At 37.9% G+C, this 19934-nt stretch overlaps 1 protein-coding gene across 10 annotated transcripts in view; it reads left to right on the top strand.

Moving 5' to 3' along the window:
* The window catches only part of KIAA0825 (KIAA0825 ortholog), a 388584-nt gene that overhangs the window by 136850 nt on the left and 231800 nt on the right, over nucleotides 1-19934 (top strand). For all 10 annotated transcript variants that reach the window (XM_072736775.1, XM_072736778.1, XM_025992891.2 and 7 more), the window contains one exon: nucleotides 6629-6739. In XM_072736775.1, coding sequence (XP_072592876.1) covers nucleotides 6629-6739 — 111 coding nt within the window. The remainder of the gene's footprint in view (nucleotides 1-6628; nucleotides 6740-19934) is intronic.

The following is a 19934-nucleotide window of genomic DNA, read 5'->3' on the forward strand; positions in this document are numbered from 1 at the left end:
AGCCCCTGTGATTGATCATAAGGATTAAGCACAAGGGTTACAGCAGCAAGCAAGATAAATATCTGCCATTGAGTAAAGTCTGGCACAATTTCTAATGTTAAGCTTAAATTTATTTACATACACATAGCCACTATCCTCAGTGTCACAGCATTTAATAACGTAGAAGAATGAATTTCAGTACAAGTGTCCACACACCAGGCAAAGGCCAAAGTCATCAGATATGGGCCAGAATATTGACCATTAGGCCAGGGAACAGCAGATCTATCTTGGGATCCACTTGGTATCACTAATATGGCTTCGAATAACTAAATTCCAAAGTGTTTCAAAATATGTTGTGTCTATAGTTTGGTTTCAAACCAACACTGGGTATTTTGAGGTTATGGTCTTAGCCTATTTATTTACTTATTTATTTTATACTATTTCTGTCCCTCACAAAGCAGAGTATGGACTGAAATTTTATTTTTCGTACCTCAAGAATGTCTGGCATTCTTTGAAAATAGGCAGTTCCTCAAAACATTGAGCACAGAGTATGCTTCTGTAAAATATTGATCATATGGTCATATGACCCAGTGGTTTCACTCTTAGGTATGTACCTAAAAGAAGTAAAAATGTATGTCAGTACAAAGATTTATATACAAGCAGCATGTTTAATAATAGCACAGAGTGAAAAGAGCCCAAATGCTCATCAACTGGTGAGTGGATAAACAAAATGTAACATATCCATAGACTGGAATATTATTTAGCCATAAAAAAAACTATGGTGTGCTGACAGATGCCCCTACCTCAGGACTGAACCTCAAAAGCATTATGTGAAGTAAAAAAAAAAAAAAATGCCAGGCAAAAGAGAATATATATTGTACGGTTCACTTTACTAGAAATTTCCAAAATAAGCAATAAGAGACAGAAAGTAGATTAGTGGTGGCCAGAGGCCGAGAGGAGGGGAGAATGGATAGTACTTGCTAATGAGTACAAGATCTCTTTTGAGAGTACTGAAAATGTTATAAAATGAGATAGTGGTGAAGGTTACGCAATTCTGAATATAGTAGAAACCACTTAGTTGTAAACTTAAAATGAGTAAATTTTGTGGCATATGAATTAGGTATCTTAATAAAGCTGTTAAGAAATGAACATACTGACTAAAAATACAAATTTAAATAATTAACATGTAGAAATAAGTGGCCGAATGCCAAATAATTCAGAAAGTGAAGTTGGTTTATGGTTGGTTAACCATCTCGTTTAGAGTAAATGACCTCCCTTTGTCCACTTCCTCTACACGTTGCTTTTGAGGAAAATATCTATTTGTTTTTAAACCTAAAATCAAACAACCTTATGTATGATTCTAATAATGTAAAGCACAGGTGAAAGGCTAGTCGGTACCTTTGGAGAAGGCCTGTCCCCTGAATCTTTGACTCGCTGCTTCCCACTCTATCCTCTGTGATGAAGTCTTGTTCCACCTCACCACCATATGTCCTGCTCTCTGTCTGCCCTTTGGCTGTATCCCACCCATGACTGCTCTTCACAGATGGTCCCTGAAATTCAACCTCCTTTCCACTAAGCAAGGTCTGACAATACCATCTATTCATTCTTTTTTTTAAACCAGTGTCTGCTATGTACCTACAGTTAGTCCAAGCATTGTGGCCATCATTTTCTGACCTCAGAGTTATTTTCATCATGCTCTCAAGCCAGGGGAGCAGGAGAAATGTGGAAAGCCATATTTTCTTCTGAGTGTCTTACTTTAATTTCTCTCATTTAATGACATTCGGGCAACTGTTTATAGTCCCAGGGGTAATGCCAGTTTATGGAAGAAAAACAATGACTTAGAATTGTGTTTAAAATAGTGAAGTAGATTGAGTTTGGTTATTCCTACATATTGGTGGCTGTGATTTTAGGGGTATCAGAAAGACTGGCATGTCCCCATGGTCTCAGGTATTCCAGCACTGTCTCAGGAGTTCAATTCCAAACCACTTCTACTTTTTCTCAAGTTGGGGTCTTCTCTTGGTATTTTAATTTCTTGAGCACCCTCTGTGGCTTAGGCTCCGTGTAGACACAGAAGTGAGGCGTCTGGCCTGGCCCCTCTGTCCCCTGGAACTCACAACCTTCAGCTGTCTCAATTCCATCCTGAAGGTTTGTTCCATTAGCATCATATTATGAGACACAGTTCTCCTGGGAGGGCAGCCAACAGCAGGATGAGGCACAAGAGAAGCATAAAACCCAGCTAACTCTTTTTAGCTTATCAGTTATTCTCACTTGTGACGTGCGTTGGATTTCTTTCTAGCAACAGCTGGCTACATAAGCCCAAAAAGTCAATCAGTTTTGTTAATGAAGAAAGGAAGGCAGGCAGCATACTTGTACATCAGAGAACCACAAGAGACTGAATCTGGGGCAGAGGGCCCAAGTGGCATGCTGTGATGAGCGCAGAGCCTGTAGGATGTTAGTGAGCGGGAAGGGGCAAGGGTCAGCTGATGTTGGAGGAAGGGCAAAGGCAAGGAATTTATTTTTTTCCCTTAAGCGAAACCATCTTTACAGTTTGCTAATTTGGAAATGTGAAGAAATGTGTTCTGCTTCAACCTGTGGACAATTACTTATTTTTAAAAGAGTATTTAAATTTGCTACATCAAAATTCTTTTATGTCTTGTGGAAAATATAATTCTGTGGCTCTTCCAATTGTATTTTATTCTCCACTATGAATTATTTAGAGCATCCTCTCTTTTAAGTGTATACCAAAACATCATTAGAGGTTATCTAATAGCCAGCTCATCATTTCATTCCCCCAATGAGGCTTGTGGGCCAATTTTCACCCTGTTATACTCTCCAGAATAATGACACTAATTTGGGATCTTGCTGTGGAATTAAATGCTTATACAGATCCCACCCCCTCTGAGACCATAAACATCTGCCATAACATTTCTTATAGCCAAATAACCCCACTATTACCGGGATGATTGAGAAACCATGAGTGGAATAAAAGAGTTTAGGTACTGGCAGAAAGGTTCTGGGAAATACTGTATCGCCAGTAGTCTGTAGTCTAAGAAATTTTGGCACCGTTCCAAATAGCCATTCCATTATTATTAGATTCTCTATTATTTTTTCTAATCTCAAGGATGAAACTGTGACTAGGTGACCATTTAGACTGTGAGATAGTTGTAGACTTAAGAAATATTTGCCAACTGTTGTTATCATACTGATAATATCTTACATATGTTGGCCCCTTATTATGTACATGCACTTTGCTGGTCCTTTATGTGTATTATCTCAATCAGCATCACACTGACCATGTGAGGTGATTATTATTATTATTCCCATTTTACAAATGAGAAAACTGAAGCTGAATAAATTGTCAAGTAACATTACACATCCCATAAAAGGCCACCCAAGATACAAACTCATTCTGTCTGGCTCCAGAGCTCTTGCATGTGCCTATGCACTGCCTCTGAAGAATCTTCAGGGACCCTACCCTTGTGTATGAAGCAGGCAGCAAAAAGTAAATGTAAAAGGATCAGAGGCAGAGTTAAGTCCTAAGAAGAAACAAAGCAAAATAAGGACACAGAGATGGATGAGGTGGTCAGACAAGAAATATCTTAGGGTGGTCAGGAAAGACTTATTACGACGTTTTGAGGTAGAGCAGTCTAGAGAACCAGGTGAACATGACAGAGGGTACATCCTAGCTAAGGTATTCATTCTTGGAGAAATGAAGTGCCCCTGCCCCTCAGTTAACTAGAGAAATGGTACTTCATGCAAAGGGCTCAACAAAGTATGTGGCAAATTAGGCAGAGGCTAGGATACCACAGCCTCCAGTGGTATCCTCCAAATTGTTCCCTCCCTACTGGCCTCCCATCAAGCCCTTCATCTCTTATCTCATTCTGTTCCTGCAGCCTGATTTCCTTTGAGATCTCCCTTCCTACCTCCCTAGCTAGTGCATGTCCCTTGTCTCTACCCTCACTCACTTGGCCTCTCTGTCTGGAATTTGGAACACTGCTGGCAAAAGTCACTTAGTTGGCCTTTGGTACAATGTGACAACTCTGTTCTTTGTCCTGCCTCTGGGTGGCTTTCTCTTTCATCCTCCTCCACTTTAGCCAAAATTTCCACTTTGCCCCATCCCACTGTTGGTTAGCAGATGGCCTTGCCCTGTACTTTTCTGAGAAAACCTAGACCACCATGAATGTTAACTTCTCATTTCCATTTTTAATTATTATCTCAATCCTTACTCACCTGTAAATTCTTTGACAGTCAATGTGTCTCTCCAGCCAAAGCAGATCTTTTCTTCTGAGCTCTTGATCACATCTACCTCCTACTCAACTGGCCATACTCTTCTAAATATTCTTTCTCACTTCTGGTTCTTTCCCCAAAGTCTCCTTTATATTAAAAGGACATTCTTTCTCTATTATTGTATGTCCCTTCTAAAACATAGTTTGCACTCACTGTCTCCACTTTGACACCCGTCCTTCATTCAATGCACTGCAACTGCCCTCATCATGCCAAACCAACACAGGCCAGGTCATCCATGCCTATCCAGTCACTAACTCCAATTTTTGTCCCTCCATTCAATTACCTTCTCTGCAACTTTAATCACTATTGGTCCCATTTCTCTTCCCTTGGTTTCCCTAATATCACCTTGTCCCGGATCTTTGCCTACATCTTCTTGGTTTCATTTGAGTGCTTCTCTTTCTCACCTCACCCATTAAATGTTGGTGTGTTCCAGAGCTCTGTTCTTAACCATCTTTTCCTCTTACACCCTTTCTTTGGGTGAATTCATCCATTCCCATAGGTTTGCCAATATGGTAATGACTTCCACAGCAGTATCTTCCACTCAAATATCTCCTGTATATGCTACATTGGCAAATCCAAATTTCTTTTGGATGTCTCTCTTTGGATGTACTTCAATGCCTGCACCTCCTTCAACATATCTGAAACTATGCTGCAAGTCCTCCCAGGTTTCTCTTACCCTTAACTCTTCTCCTTTCTACCTTCTCCTTTGTGCCATCTCCAACCCCATGTTTTAGAGAATGAATATTGTTAATTCTGTTAATTTTATGTTTATATTCTTTATACTTGCCTCATACTTACTCTCTCCTCTGCTTCTTGGTTTAGGCTGTTGTCTTCCTCTGTTTGTTCTACTGAAGTATCATCTTATTATCCCCCTTCCTCCAACCTTGATCCCTCCAAATTCCTCCACACTATTACACAAGTGATTTTTCTAAAATATAAAATAGCTGATATAACTCCCATGCTATAAACTCTCCAGTGATTCCTCATTGCTGACACAAAGTTCAGATTCCTTATGAAAGCTTATTGTGGTATCCTGACCTAAGCTTCTGCTTAGTTCACACAGTGTAATGTAGGGATTGAAAACATGACAGCCTCATTTTGAAGCCTATTTAGGAAATTTTGTTCTTTCTGAAATTCAGGAAGAAAAAAATGACTTTGAAGGAAGAGATACATTAAAAGTCTAAAAAATATCAAAGTGTATTTAATTAGTAGGTGTTCTATGTTGCAAGACAAACTGGGGAGAGACAGGTCATATTTGGGAAATGTGAGAATACAAGAAACAAGATATGGAATGAAAGGGTCAGAATGTGTTTTCAAAGTGGAATTCTGTTCTTCATATTATTTAAAATATGCTGTTGCTCCTGTATTATATATAAAAAGAGATAGTACCACAAACAATTCCATTTCTAAAATGTTCCCAGTTGTTACTCTTAACTCCATGTAGGCAAATATAGTCTCCTGTTGTGATAAAAATTGTATTAGCCAAGCTACCTACTAAAGATTTTATGTAGCAAATTCTTTCTTATTACCTCAAGATTTATTGTTGAATTTGGGCCAACCTAGAAAAATGTTATAGTCACTTCTCCAAAGATAATTGTAGACCAGATATTCTGGCCAAATTGTTTAAATTTTGAAATCATAGTCATATATTTTATAATTAAATTCTTCTTTATAAGCCCTCTGTAGGCTCCTAGGAGCATGCAAAATTAATTATAAATTCTCATTAGTTGTTTAGTATTTACAAGTCACTTTAAAGAATAAAGAGAGGTAACTTTGTGCTAAACATTTTTACATCAATGAAGCAAATGTGACAAAATATTGATATTTATTGGATCCAGGTTGAAGAGGGTAATATAAATGATATTCACTGTCCTATTCTTTATTCATATATTTTTTACATATTTTATAACAGGAGATTTTACATAATAGTGATATTGTCTTACTTTTCTGAGTGTAAGGATTGCTGTATAGGGGCCCTGAATTACCTATTAACATAGATCCCAAGTGAATGGTTGCATTATCCATTCTAGCACAATACCATTTTGTGTAAAATCATTAACTTCAAGGAGTGCCTGGGTAGGTAAGTCAATTAAGCAATCAACTCTTAATTTCAAGTCAGGTCATAATCTTAGAGTCATGAGATTAAGCTTGGGGCTCCCTGCTGAACATGGAGTCTACTTAAGATTCTCTCTCTGCTCCTCCCCAATCACACATGCTCTCTCTGTTTAAAACAAACAAACAAACAAACAAACAACAACAAAAAGCCATTTACTTGGAATACTCAGTGAAAATAAAAGGTTTTGATGGTTTTCATGGCTAATGTTTCCTGTGTATTCTGAAATAGTTATTTTATTTCCCCCAGGACTTTCCAGCATGGGTTGGATGATTCTGCTTCGGATTCCATAAAACCGTTTTTCAAGCAACCATTACATTGGTTTTCTTGCATATCACATTTCTATCCTTCTTTACTCAGGTGAGACCTCTAAATACTACACTATGTATAATTCTATGATCCCTCTAAAGTTTACTAGAACCTTTTATCCATGGAGATAAATGCATCTCACAAAAAGAACTTACAAATTTTTGTAATACACAGGTAAGTCAAAAGTATTACTTCTCTTTTTATTAGCACAAGAATCCAATATACAAGCTTTATAATCATTCCGCTAACTTATAGCTTTCCTGATGTAATGGAAAAATGTGAATTTTTGGAATTTAGTTCTATTTTAGCTAATTGCATAGCCATTTTAAAATTCATCTTTCTTGATCTATGACTGGGGATTTGACAGTCCTCCAACTAATTATCAAAAAACGACAGCAAAACTGGATAATTCATGTAACTAACTAGGGCCTTAGGTAAAAGTTGAGAGAGAAGAAACTTTAAAAATTATGAATAGGGTCTTTCACTTTTATTATTTAATTAACAGCATTTAAACATAAGAAAAATCATTTAAAGCATGAAATATACTTGCAGAATAATCTGATGACATTTTGTGGCATTATATAGAATGTCAGTTTGATTCTTTGCTGAATATATCATTGGAAAGTACCTTTCCTTGGTATCTGTGAATAAATATATCATGTATAGCTGAAGGAGATACTGTTAATCTCCATATATTCTTGATTCATCTTGGAAATACACTAGCAGTGATTTCCCTCTCTAAATTGACTGTCTCTCACTCTTGAGGAATGAGTCCTACCCATAAATACAGTGTGTAAACCTCATCTACAAAATCTCCATAAACACAGCAAATAAATCCTGTTTACCTATTAAGTCGCTGTCTCTATATAGGAAATGGGGAATCTGAGATCAGTGACACATAGACCCTACCTTTGAGAACCTTAGTATATTGTTACTTTATCTACAAATAACACATCTTCACCATCTCTGATGAATTCCTTATGATTGATTTCTAGAAACGGAATACCTTCAGTACCCTGTCATCTCAGTACCCAGCAGCTTGCATGTAAATAGACTCATGTCCCCGAGAATTAAATAGCTGACTTTCTAATACTCATTATTGAAAAAATAAATTAAACAATTGAATCTTTTATAGTGTGAATTAAACAAATAAAAAATCTGTGTCATTTTGATGAGTTCCCAAGCTTCTCAACCTATTTTTTCTCCATGTTATCAGAGTGTTTTTAATCTATTAGTGTTAGTACTTTCATCTTAATCTAAAACCATTGAGATTATCCCCATTTAGGCATTGCTTTTGTAAGACTTCCACCTTCAGGTTTGTTCAGCCTTACCTAAAAGCTTGGAAAGTCAGCATGGGAATGGGTTTATCTTTCACATAGCTGCTTCTTGTGTTTAACTCCTTTCTCTCTTCCATGCCTATAGCAAGCCTAAATGTAATAAGACTTTTCTTTCTTTCTGCTTCTGTGTAGTAATCAATCTCCACTATTATCCTAACACAAATATTAGAACATGGCAGTCACTACTCAACTTCAATAGAAATGAAGTTTGGTACAAGCTTTCTGGAGGACAGTTTAGGAACCTGTGTCAAAAACCTTGCAGATATTTATTCCTCTTTATCCAGAAACTTCATTTCTAGGAATCAATCATAAAGGAATTTATCAGAGCAGCTGGTGAAACTTTATATGTGAGGCTATCCATTGAAACATTATTTGTGAAAGAAAAAAAATGGAAATAAATGTCTCACAGTATAGAATTAGGCAAGTCAATTATGGGATGGTCATATGACACATTGTAGAGTCATTAAAAGGGTTGATTTTGAAAAATATTAAATGACAAATAATTAATGATTTATAGTTAAAGGGAAGCTACAGTTAGTCATTATCACATCCTCAAAACCAGCCCAGTTTTTCTCATAAAAACTGCATACCAGACATTCTAGATGCTTCATGTATATTATCTCTTTTAAATATCACACCAATCTGTAGGCTACCTATTTCTGGGCTTCTTTCATGGAGAGTAAAGTGACGTGTAGGTGGCAAGTTTCTGAAGAGAACCATGCTGGGAGGCAGACTCAGAACCTAGGCTTGTCTGCTTCCAAAGCTCTAGCCCCTGACAACTACAACTTCACCTGTCAGTGGGAGAACTGATGTTCAGAATGATATTAATAAATGTGCATTAAAAATCTAGAATTATCAGTTATTTGTTATGTAAAGTCTCTTCTTATGTACTAATGTATTGGTACATATGGACTAATCTCTGGTGTTTATCTCCAACAGAGGGATTTAGTATGTGGATTCCTCAAGCTTGCTGGATATGAGATCCATGTTTCTTAGGGGAAGAACAGTTATTGGAAAGTGGAACACAAATGAAAGTGTTGAACTATGCCGTACTAGTTTACATATAGCATTTAAAAATATGTATAGAAAAACAAAATTGAAAGGGTATATGCTGGGGAGCTTATTTTTATCTTTGTATGGTAGGATTACAAACAACTTTAATATTTTTCATGTATCATTTGCTATGTTTTCTGAATTTCATATAATGAAAACTATGTAATTTTACAGATCATTTTGACTTGAGATGGGATTATAGCCTGATAAACTCATCACAAGTTGAAAATATTTTTCAGTAAAAAATGCATTTAATGCACCTACCCTACCAAAGCAGCTTAGCCTCACCTACCTTAAATGTACTCCAGCTACTCGCATTAGCCTATAATTGGACAAAATCATCTAATACAAAACCTATTTTATAATAAAGTGCTGCATATATCAGGTAATATCTTGACTCCTGTACTGAAAGTGAGTAACAGAATGGCTGTATGGGTACAGAGTAGTTGTAATAGTATGAGTGTTTACCCTCACAATCACATGGCTCCTGGAGCTGCGCCTTGCTGCCACCACCCAGCATCATGAGAGTATCATGCAGTATATCACTAGCCTGGAAAAAGGTAAAAAATCTCAAAATTTGAGGTGTGGTTTCTACTGAATGCATCTCTCTCTCTCTCTCTCTCTCTTTTAAGATTTTAATTCATTTATTCATGAGAGACAAAGAGAGAGGTAGAGACATAGGCAGAGAAAGAGAGGCAGACTTCATAGAGAGGCAAGGAGCCTGATGTGGGACTCGATTCCGGGACTCCAGGATCACGCCCTGGGCTGAAGACAGGTGCTTAACAGCTGAGCCACCCAGGCGTCCCTGCATATCACTTTCACAGCATCATAAAACTGAAAAATCTCAGTAGAACCATCGTAAGTCAGGACCATCTGTATTAAGATAAAAGTTTTTCAAAAGCAAAAAGAAACCCCATTTTTTATTGCTCTTTTGTCCACATGACTTACCCTATAACCTCTAGACAGATGGTTTCTAGCTTTGCATCTCCAACTCTGAGCACTTACCTTTACCACAACATTGTATGTCCAGCTGCCCATATTTTCAAATGACTCACTGTCATTACTGGAAATCCACTATGATGTCCTCAACTGACCTTTCCTTCCACTCTGCCCTTGTCTCCATGCATAGTGTCTTTTGTATTCCTAATACATCAAGAATGTCATCATTCTTAAACACTTCCAGGGTAGAATCTTGATTATAGTTTTCATATTGCGCTCTGCTTTGCCTATTTCTAGTGTATTATCGTGTTCAGTTGATTCTTACTCAACAGTACTCTTAGAACTATCCTTTTTGGGCAGCCCCAGTGGCTCAGTGGTTTAGCGCTGCCTTCAGCCCAGGGCATGATCCTGGAGACCCAGGATCGAGTCCCACGTCAGGCTCCCTGCATGGAGCCTGCTTCTCCCTCTCCCTGTGTCTCTGCCTCTCTATCTGTTTCTCGAATAAATAAATAAAATCTTTAAAAAAAAAAAAAAGAACTATCCTTTCTATCCAATCCATTATAATAGCCTTAGTCCATTTAGCTATTATTTAACATGTTTCAAATACTGTTTTCATTATATTGCTCTTCTGCTCAAGAATCTGTTGTAGCTTCTTTTTGGTCCACACTGGCTGGCTTATTGCCTGGATTACCCAATTGCTTTCTCTGTTGTTAGTCTCCCTTCTCATCTATTAAGAGACATTTACTCCGTACCTTTCACTTTTATTATTGTTTATTCTCAGCTTCAGACCTTTATTTATGTAGTTTTCTCTTCTAGAAAACCTTTAGTTCTCTTCTTTGCTTTTCTGAATTCTCCATGGAAGGCATAGGATGAGCTCCCCTATACTGAGGGCAATACTTTCTGATAATTCCTCTCTAACAGATCCTAGATTAGAAAGACATGATCCATCTGACTTAAGACCTAACACTTTCAGAACAGTGGTATAGTCAAAGGAACCCAGGATAGCAATAAAAGTAATTTCAAAATAACTCAAGGTATTGATTTGCATTTGTGAAACATTGCAATGTGAATACCTGGACCATCATCATGTGACTTAAAAAATCTCCACCTTTTCATCCATTTCCCTCACATACCTCTGCTGTTTCTGTGTGTTTATCACCCCCCAAATTATCCTTCAAAACTCCATTCCTCACTTTAGCACCTAAACGAACTGCTCATAGAAATACATGAGTTGGATAACGACAAACTAAAAGTATAGAAAGCTTTTCTTTTTGGGAAAAGGTGAGGCTGAGAGGACATGTGGCTGAAATATTAATATTATGAAGGATCTTAGTAATTTATTCACCTACTTGCTTACTTATTTGCACCTATGCATTGATTTAGAAATGATTTAATTTGGCCTTTAACAAGTACTATGTATATTAAGATAATTAATTAAAAGTAAGTGAGAAGGAAGGAACAGAGCTAGGAAGAGGGCATGAAATTAAGACTTAAATTAAGAGTTACAAATGTATACACAGTTGTATGACCCATAAATTTGTCTGAGGATTACTAACAAAAGCCTATGAAGGATACAAATTGGTAAAAATAGAATTCTTCATGTTCTCCTAGAACCCCTGGAACAGAATTTACAAGAGTTTGCTTTAGGGGGAAAAATGTATTTTCAAAGCAGTAAGTAAAATGTACTGTATTCATTATCCCTAGCACTGGTATAGGCTAACAATGTGCGTTGATTTAGAAGAGGTAATCAGTTTCATACTAGATTAAACTAAGGCATGTGGAGAATATATTAATCTCAAGGTTAATACTATGACACCATACTGTGCTTTCATATAAATGTTCAAGGAAGAACACTATCTTAGTCAATTATACCGTGGCATTATAATGTTTTTTTATTATTTTCCAAACTTTCATCTTCTTGTGGTTCTTTTAATATTTCCTAATATTTTTCCGGTCTTCCTTAGCTAAGTAGGTCATAACTGCACACTGAAACCAAGTAGCATAATCAGTGTGAGTAAACAGCCCATTCATTTTACACTGCTCATTTTCTTTTATGATGACAACATGATGTTTTGATTCGTGGCCAGTTCATTCTGAGCTGTAGGTTATTTCTTTCTACTCTGCTTTTGCTTCTATTTACTTTTACTCAGTGTAATCCTGTTTTAGATTTATATACATTTTTCTCTAAATATATTAAGCTACCCTTGGCTACATTATATTATAGTCTATGTGGGTCTTTCCTTTTATCCAGTTCACCAAGAGGTATTCATTCATTTTCTCTATAAATGCATTTAAAATTTTTTTCTCCAAGTAAGGCACCGTGCTAGGTGTTAATGGTGGAGAAAGAGGTAGGCAATGAAGTTGGAGACAAAGCACCTTTCCTCAATAGTTATATGTTGGCAGTACAACCTCAGTGACCTACTTGACAACACATAAAATACCACTGCCCCATTTCCTCCAAGTTGAGCCACACCCCTGATTTCCTCCCCATATTCCCCCAATCTTCTTCTTCCTTTTCTGTTGCTGTTTCTCTATCTCCTTTGCCAGTTCACCTCCTTAAATCTGGCCATTAAATACTGAACATCTTTGGTGTTCTATCACAGAACTCTTAACAGGTGAAGTGAAATAAAATCTCCACTAAACTCTATAAAACAGTGACATGTACTCCCTATGTGTTCCCAAATTAGAATCTCTGATTTTTACCTCTCCTGGGACTACAGACCCGTATACCCCAAGTGCCAACCATATGTGAATGCTTTCCTGAGGTTTACACCTGGAGGTCATCAAGACACCTCAAACTCAACATGACCAGAAGTGGACTTAGGATATTCCCTTCCAAATTGATCCCCTTCTGTTATTCCCTTTTTGGGCTAATGGGACCTCCATGCATTGTAGGAGCCAGAGATACAGAAGGCGATCTGAACCTGAGCACCTCCCTCTTCCTCTCCTACCACACCCAATCCATTGCTAAGTTTCATTAATTTTTAACTCCTACAGTTTGCTATCCGTTACACCACCTTTGCTTTAGTCCAAATAATCATCTTTTTCCTCAGTGCTGTAATGGCCTCTTGGTTTCTTTCCCATGTGTATGTTGACTTCCATTTTCAGTGTTTTCTGAATTGCAGCCAGAGATTTAACTAACCCAAATCTATTTTCAAAACTATATGTTATCATTTCACATTTATGGCTTAAAAACCCTCCATGAATTCTCCTTTGTCCTTAAATATAAACAAAAATGTTCAGCATCCTATAAGACCTCCAGAGATGTGGTTTACCCACCTCTGCAACCTCTTGTGATACCCCACTATCCTGTGATTCCACTCTGCATGCACATTAGCCTTTTTATATTTCTTTGCTGTGCCGTGCTCCTTTCTCCCACAGAACTTTTGCATTTGCTTTTCCTTTTCCCTGAAATGTTTTTATTCTCTTCCACCTATTTAATGCTAACTTCTCTATATCTCAGCTCCAATGTGACTTCTGTAGAGAAGTCTTTCATCAACCACAAAAACTGATTCACTTCTTACTGCATCTTCTAATAGCATCTTTTGCTTTTCTTCCAGTGAGTTTTTATAGTTGTGATTTTATTTTTATTTGTATGGTCATTTAAACTGTATATTCTCCACTAAACTCTATAAAACAGTGACTGTTGGGCAACCCTCTTGGGTACCCTCCCTCTTTGGGAGCTTTGTACTATTGCTCAATAAACTTTGCTACCCACAAAAAACAAAAACAAAAACAACAGTGACTGTTTTTGCTTGCTGTTGTGTGTTCATGGCCTAGCACATAGAAATCAGCCAAAAATAGTAGTTGAGTAAATGACTGGTTGAAGGAACACATGAATTACTGTAGTATTGTTTCAGATATTGACATATTAAATGATACCTTTAGCTTTTTTCGAACATTTGACCTGAATAGTAAAGTTCAGGCATGGAAAGCCTGGTCTTGTTGAAGAGGTGGCTTCTAGTATCCTTCAGATAAAGCATCTTGGGGGAAGGATGAAAAAGAGTTGGTTTCTCAAACCAAAACCAGCTGCTGCTAACACAATACGGAGGAAAAGAGCTTAGAGATCGTTATGCTCTGATGAGGTGCCCAGCTTTGACATGGAGCCAACAGTCAGGGGAGAAGAAATGATAGCCCTTTAACACCAAAGCTCTTAAGTGGTTGTTTCAGAGTGTGGATGTACAAGCAGCTGAATCACTGAAAAGATTTTTAGAGGGGCGCCTGGGTGACTCAGGTGGTTAAGTGTCCAACTCTTGGTTTAAGTTTAGTTTATGATCTCAGGGTGGTGAGACTGATGCCAAATTCTGGCTCCACGCTCAGCATGGAGTCTGCTAAAGATTCTCTCCCTCTTCTAGCCTCTCCACCCCTCCCCTTGCTGTCTCTTTCTAAAATAAATAAAATCTTTAAAAAAAAATTTAGAAAGTCACATGTCTGTGAATCGGTTATTAAAAGAAGTTAAAATGGCAAATGAGCTAGGTACTTGATATAACTAGATATCTATTCATATTTTCCCTTTTTTAAAAAAATTTTTTTATTTATTTATTCATGAGAGACACAGAGAGAGGCAGAGACAAAGCCAGAGGGAGAAGCAGGTTCCTCACAGGGAGCCTGCTGTGGGACTCCATCCCCGAACTGGGATCTTGCCCTGAGCCAAAGGCAGACGCTCAACTGCTGAGCCACCCAGGCATCCCCATATTTTCCCTTTTCTATTATAGTTTAAAGGTATTATATAAAAAAGAATACCATACTGGAGCCAGCAAAGAGATAATAGAATACTATGGGTTTCCACATTAGATAAACATGATTTGTAGGCTTGTGTACTAGTCTTGTGATCTTGGTAAGTTTGTTAACATAACCTACAGGACCTTCAATCTCCCTGTATATGAAATAGTTTATATTTTGGTGAAAAAGTTAAAACATATATACAATACAATCTTACCAATCTACTTGCACACAGCTTGCAATACCATTCAGTCTTCTTCTTTCTTGAAGCATCTTCCTTCCTTAACTTTTGAGATCCTCTCCTATCAGAGTCATGAGGATTAGTTAAATGAGCTAAAGTGCCTCAACACATAAGTACTTACTAAACAGTCATTCAGTACTGCTGTATTAGTAAAAAGCTATATGTCTCAGAAAGTTGCAGAATTTATCAGTTACTCAAACATATTTAAAGGACTCCTCATAAGTGTGATAAAGTGGATAGAATATTGAACCACTTTCTCACTGAATCTCACTTATCTGAAACATGATGCCAGGGGAGACTTTTCTTGAACTCTGTATAACAGGCCTTTATTATCTGGTAGGCAAGAACCAGTTGGTAATAGTTAAGGGCTCCAGAAAACTAACTTTTGCTCCTCAAAAAGGATGTCTGTGTGATCACTGAGTCCAGTGTCTCAATGACTCAGGGGCTAGAGGAGCACTTCAGGGGGAGTCCAAAAGTGATGGTTGATATGTAATATTATTTTAAAAATCAAAATTAGATTTTATTTATTTTTAGAAATAGGATATATTAACCTGTGTAACATCAAAGTGTAGAGCTAGGGCTATGAGTTTGGGTACTAATATCTTTGGTGACTTGGGGGAAATGGGGTCTTCCCACATAAAAAGTTTAATTTTGCTAAAATCAGGAGATAACACAGCTCCTCATAGTTTGAACACCTACCCTCTAAGTTGTACACCAGAGAGTGTAGATACAACCAACTCTAAAAAAATGAGACCCTTGAAAAGTGTCAATCTACCTTTGTGGACAGTTATTAAAAACAATGCAAGTATACAGGTGAACTTTGTCTGACTTCTGTTTATTGACTCAACTTTATTGATAAAGATTATAGAGACTTGACTACACCCATTATCAAGGTAAGTTATATACAGACATTTTCAGTCCTATAACTACGTGTCATTTGCACATTCTTGGTTAATGTGATGAAGAAAAATATTTGGGGTTGTTTTTTCCTCCTCAAAGGTATTAAAGTTATTTTTCCCAGAGAAATGTGGCAAAATTGCTTTAAATATTTGCATTTACTTATTTTCTTAGGAAGATCATGAAGGATCAGCTTTGGAAAGCCCAGAATAGTTCAGCAATGCAGGGCTTCTCCTCTGCTTTTGTGTTCTCACTTTAAGGCTTTTACTCTCAGTTTCTCTTTAGTTGTGCCCTTGCCTTTGTTCTCTGAATAATGTAACTTATGGTCTCTGGTATAAATTTGGCCCAGTAATCCATGACAGGAACCATCTGGTTGAAATCAGTCCCTAGATCCCTTGAATAACATGGCTCCAATTTGAGAATCAGCCTTGAGACCACAAACTTGATTTTGGGTCAAAAAGATGGTATCCTTAATCAGAAGGTTGAATAGAGCCAAACATACTCAGTACTGGAAAAAACAACTTACCTACCAATTATCAACCAGGTTGAATGGAAAGCAGCCTGGAATAGAGGAATAAGTATGGGTTTTAAAGTCAGGAAGACCTGGATTCAAAGTCCAGCAGCCATATTTATTATCTAAATGACCGTTGACTAGTTTCTCAGTATTCCTGAAACAAAAATTAAGTGAGATGAATATAAAGTATCTCTATGCATGTCTTATTTTAGATTTCCCCAAGAAGCAGACCCTGAGACCAAGATTTAAGTGAAAGTAGGTTATTTTCTAAGTGGAGGGAATAGTGGAATGGGAGCAAGTCAGACAAAGAAAGAAAAACAGCAAATAAAAATTCATGTAATCAAGCCAATTGCTGAAGAAATAACCAGACCTTAAACCTTCTGGGGAAATTCTTGGGATCTATGTGGAAGGCATATATCTGAGAGTTATCCCACCAAGGGAGCAAGGATGCTGAGGTATTTACAAGGCAACTTCCATCAGTCATTGGTTGAAGGCTGCTCCCCAGGGCTGTGAATTCACTAGCACTTTCAGCTTGTCTTGCCGAGAGGCAGAGAAATGCAGGCCATGTCAACTGAGTGGTAAGGGCAAGATGATGTGGGGACAGTGACAACATCTGCTTTGGTGTACCCCTCACACTACTGAAATCCACTCATTACCCACATTAAGTTCTCTGAGTCTTTTCATTGATTCTTCAAGGTGATGCCTGGTCAAAACATCTTATAAAAAATGTGTTATTGTAGTAGAGTTCACGGGACAAGCTAGAGTGTCCCCTATTGCAGTTATTCCTGAGTCTGCAAGTGATAATCATCATTACTTCCCTCTGCCACTTATTCCAACTTTCCCTCACCCTCGACTGTCACACCCGCTGATATATGTTGCTTGCCCAGTGGAGTCACTGAGACATTCATCCTTGAGGAGTTGAACCCTTGGCTACCATTCACTTATCAGAATGTTGTTACTTCTATAACCTCTTTATGTTTATTTTTTTTAAGATTTTATTTATTATTCATGAGAATACACAGAGAGGAGAGAGAGAGAGGCAGAGACACAGGCAGAGGGAGAAGCAGGCTCCATGCAGGGAGCCTGATGTGGGACTTGATCCCAGGTCTCCAGGATCACGCCTTGGGCTGAAGGCGGCGCTAAACCACTGAGCACCCCCCCAACCCCAGGCTGCCCCCTGTTTATGGTTATTAACATGCATGTGGGCATCAAGAGATGCCCTGGTGAATCCCTTGAGCCACAGACATACTCCTCCCTCCTCTCCTTATGCAGTAGCAACTCCAACTCCTCAATAGTAATTAGGCTTCATTACTCTTCCCAGTATAATAACTCCGTTCTTTGCCTGCGTAGGCTGCTGGCATTGGAAGCCACAAATGACTGTAGCAGGTATAACATTAAGTTTCATGGAATTCTGGATGGTGCTCCTGTAGAGGTGTGCATACTCCAACTCACCCCACCATGGAAACCAGGACCTCCACTCCTACATGGCATATGGGGAGTTATGGGAATAGAAAACACAGATTCCCCAAGGGGATCATCAGGAGCACCAGTGAGAGGGGCCCCTGGTACTTTTACTATTAACACCCAGACTCATGTAGCTTATCTGTTAGGGACATAGTACCATATAACTGCTATTGGCTCAAGGTAAATATCAAATCCTGAAGAATAATTCCCAAATACTGTTGGGTATTATCCCCAACCTGTGCATTTTAGCGTCCATTTGAGTGATTTTCTGCTTTGACAGCATCTCTATGAAACATATATGGTAGGATCAGTAAATCCCATGGTCATGCAGTCCGACCTACTACAGAGCCTTCTCTTGCCCTGTGCCTCATGCACAGCCATGGTTGGAAGTCAGGCTGGTATATACTGATTGAGCTAAGATTTTTTTTTTTTAACTTTCTCCTACAGTATGATTTCATACTAAAAAATTGCAGTAATTACAAGTGTACTACCTGATGAGTTTCCATAAAGTAAACACACCCAAATACAGCTCAGATTTTGCATGATGATTCTATAAAAATAATTTGTTAGTTTCATAACCAGTAATGATTGAGCTCTATTATTATATCACTCCTTACTACCAGGACTTGAAAAATTCTTTAGGCTAATTCATGCCCCAGAAATGTACTACTTATTAGAGCATAAGCCTAATAAAACCCAGCCATAAATTCATTCTGTCTCCTAATACAAGCTTTATGAGTTCCAGGGGATTTATAAATTTTTGTTCTCTTTTTTGTATTATCGTGGAATTCAACATGTACATATTTGAAACATATATATAAAATATATATATGTATAAAATTTCCCTTTCTGTCATTTTTTGTGAGGCTAATCTCACTTTCACAACTCCACCAGCTCAAAGGCTGAGGGAACATATGCTTCTCCATATGCCTAACACAGACTCCTCAATGCATTTATTACTCGGAGCTTAGTGATTGAGGAATGTTTGTAATATTTTATTTTTCCTCATAGTGTGTCATTCTACTGTACATTTCAAAATCTGTGATAAGCTGAAAGATCCAAGAATTGAGGTACATTTCAACAAACAGCTTCCCATCTGGTAATTGAGAAGTTTTATTTATAACCAGGTATTCAGAGGCAGTGGTATGAAATGACCTTCCTATTATTTTGTTTTATTACATGTCTAAAGGGCTAAGCAAATACAGTCACCCCCTCCAGTCCATTCCCCACACTGTACCCAGATACGGAAACTCATCTACCTTAAACTCTTCAATCCCCACTTTGGCTAATGAGGCCCTCCATGATCTGGTCCTGTCTCCTTCCTCAGATTGTCTTTCAACAACCCCCTCCCGTCTTTTCTACACTCCACAAACTGGATCTTTCAGCTTATTAAATGTATCCTTAAATCAATGCTCAACTCAAGCAAAATATAGAGGTAGGAAATGTTTAAAAATTAAGTTGCTGGGGATCCCTGGGTGGCTCAGCGGTTTAGCGCCTGCCTTTAGCCCAGGGCACAATCCTGGAGTCCTGGGATCAAGTCCCACGTCAGGCTCCAAGCATGGAGCCTGCTTCTCCCTCCTCCTGTGTCTTTGCCTCTCTCTCTCTATGTCTATCATAAATAAATAAATAAATCTTTAAAAAAAATTAAGTTGCAAAAAAAAATTAAGTTGCTTTTAATATATAACTTACTACCAACTAGCTGCTTTTTATCTATTGGACCTGAAGTAAGTTTCTAGAAGTCAGCACTTGGGATTTAGGAAGCGATCAGGGACAGCCATTGTGAGGATCTGCTTTGGTGTTTCAGTCCAAAGGGCTCACCTAGTGGACTATTCCTTGGGTAATATATTTGGGACTTTGGCCAGAGCCAGACCAATCTGAAAGTACCCAAAGTATGGAGTTGATTCCTCTGGCATGAGAATTAAGTTTAAGCCTGTCACCTTTCTCTTCACCACCCACCACTGGCAGGAGTTTGCCTAGCACACCTTGACCCACTAATTACCTAGGAGTTTCTCTGTTTATTGTTTGTTTGTTTTTGTTTTTTTTAAGTTTCTCTGTTTTAAGTTATGTTGTCAGAGAGTC

The sequence above is a fragment of the Vulpes vulpes genome, chromosome 14 (assembly GCF_048418805.1).
Source record: "Vulpes vulpes isolate BD-2025 chromosome 14, VulVul3, whole genome shotgun sequence".
NCBI lineage: Eukaryota > Metazoa > Chordata > Mammalia > Carnivora > Canidae > Vulpes > Vulpes vulpes.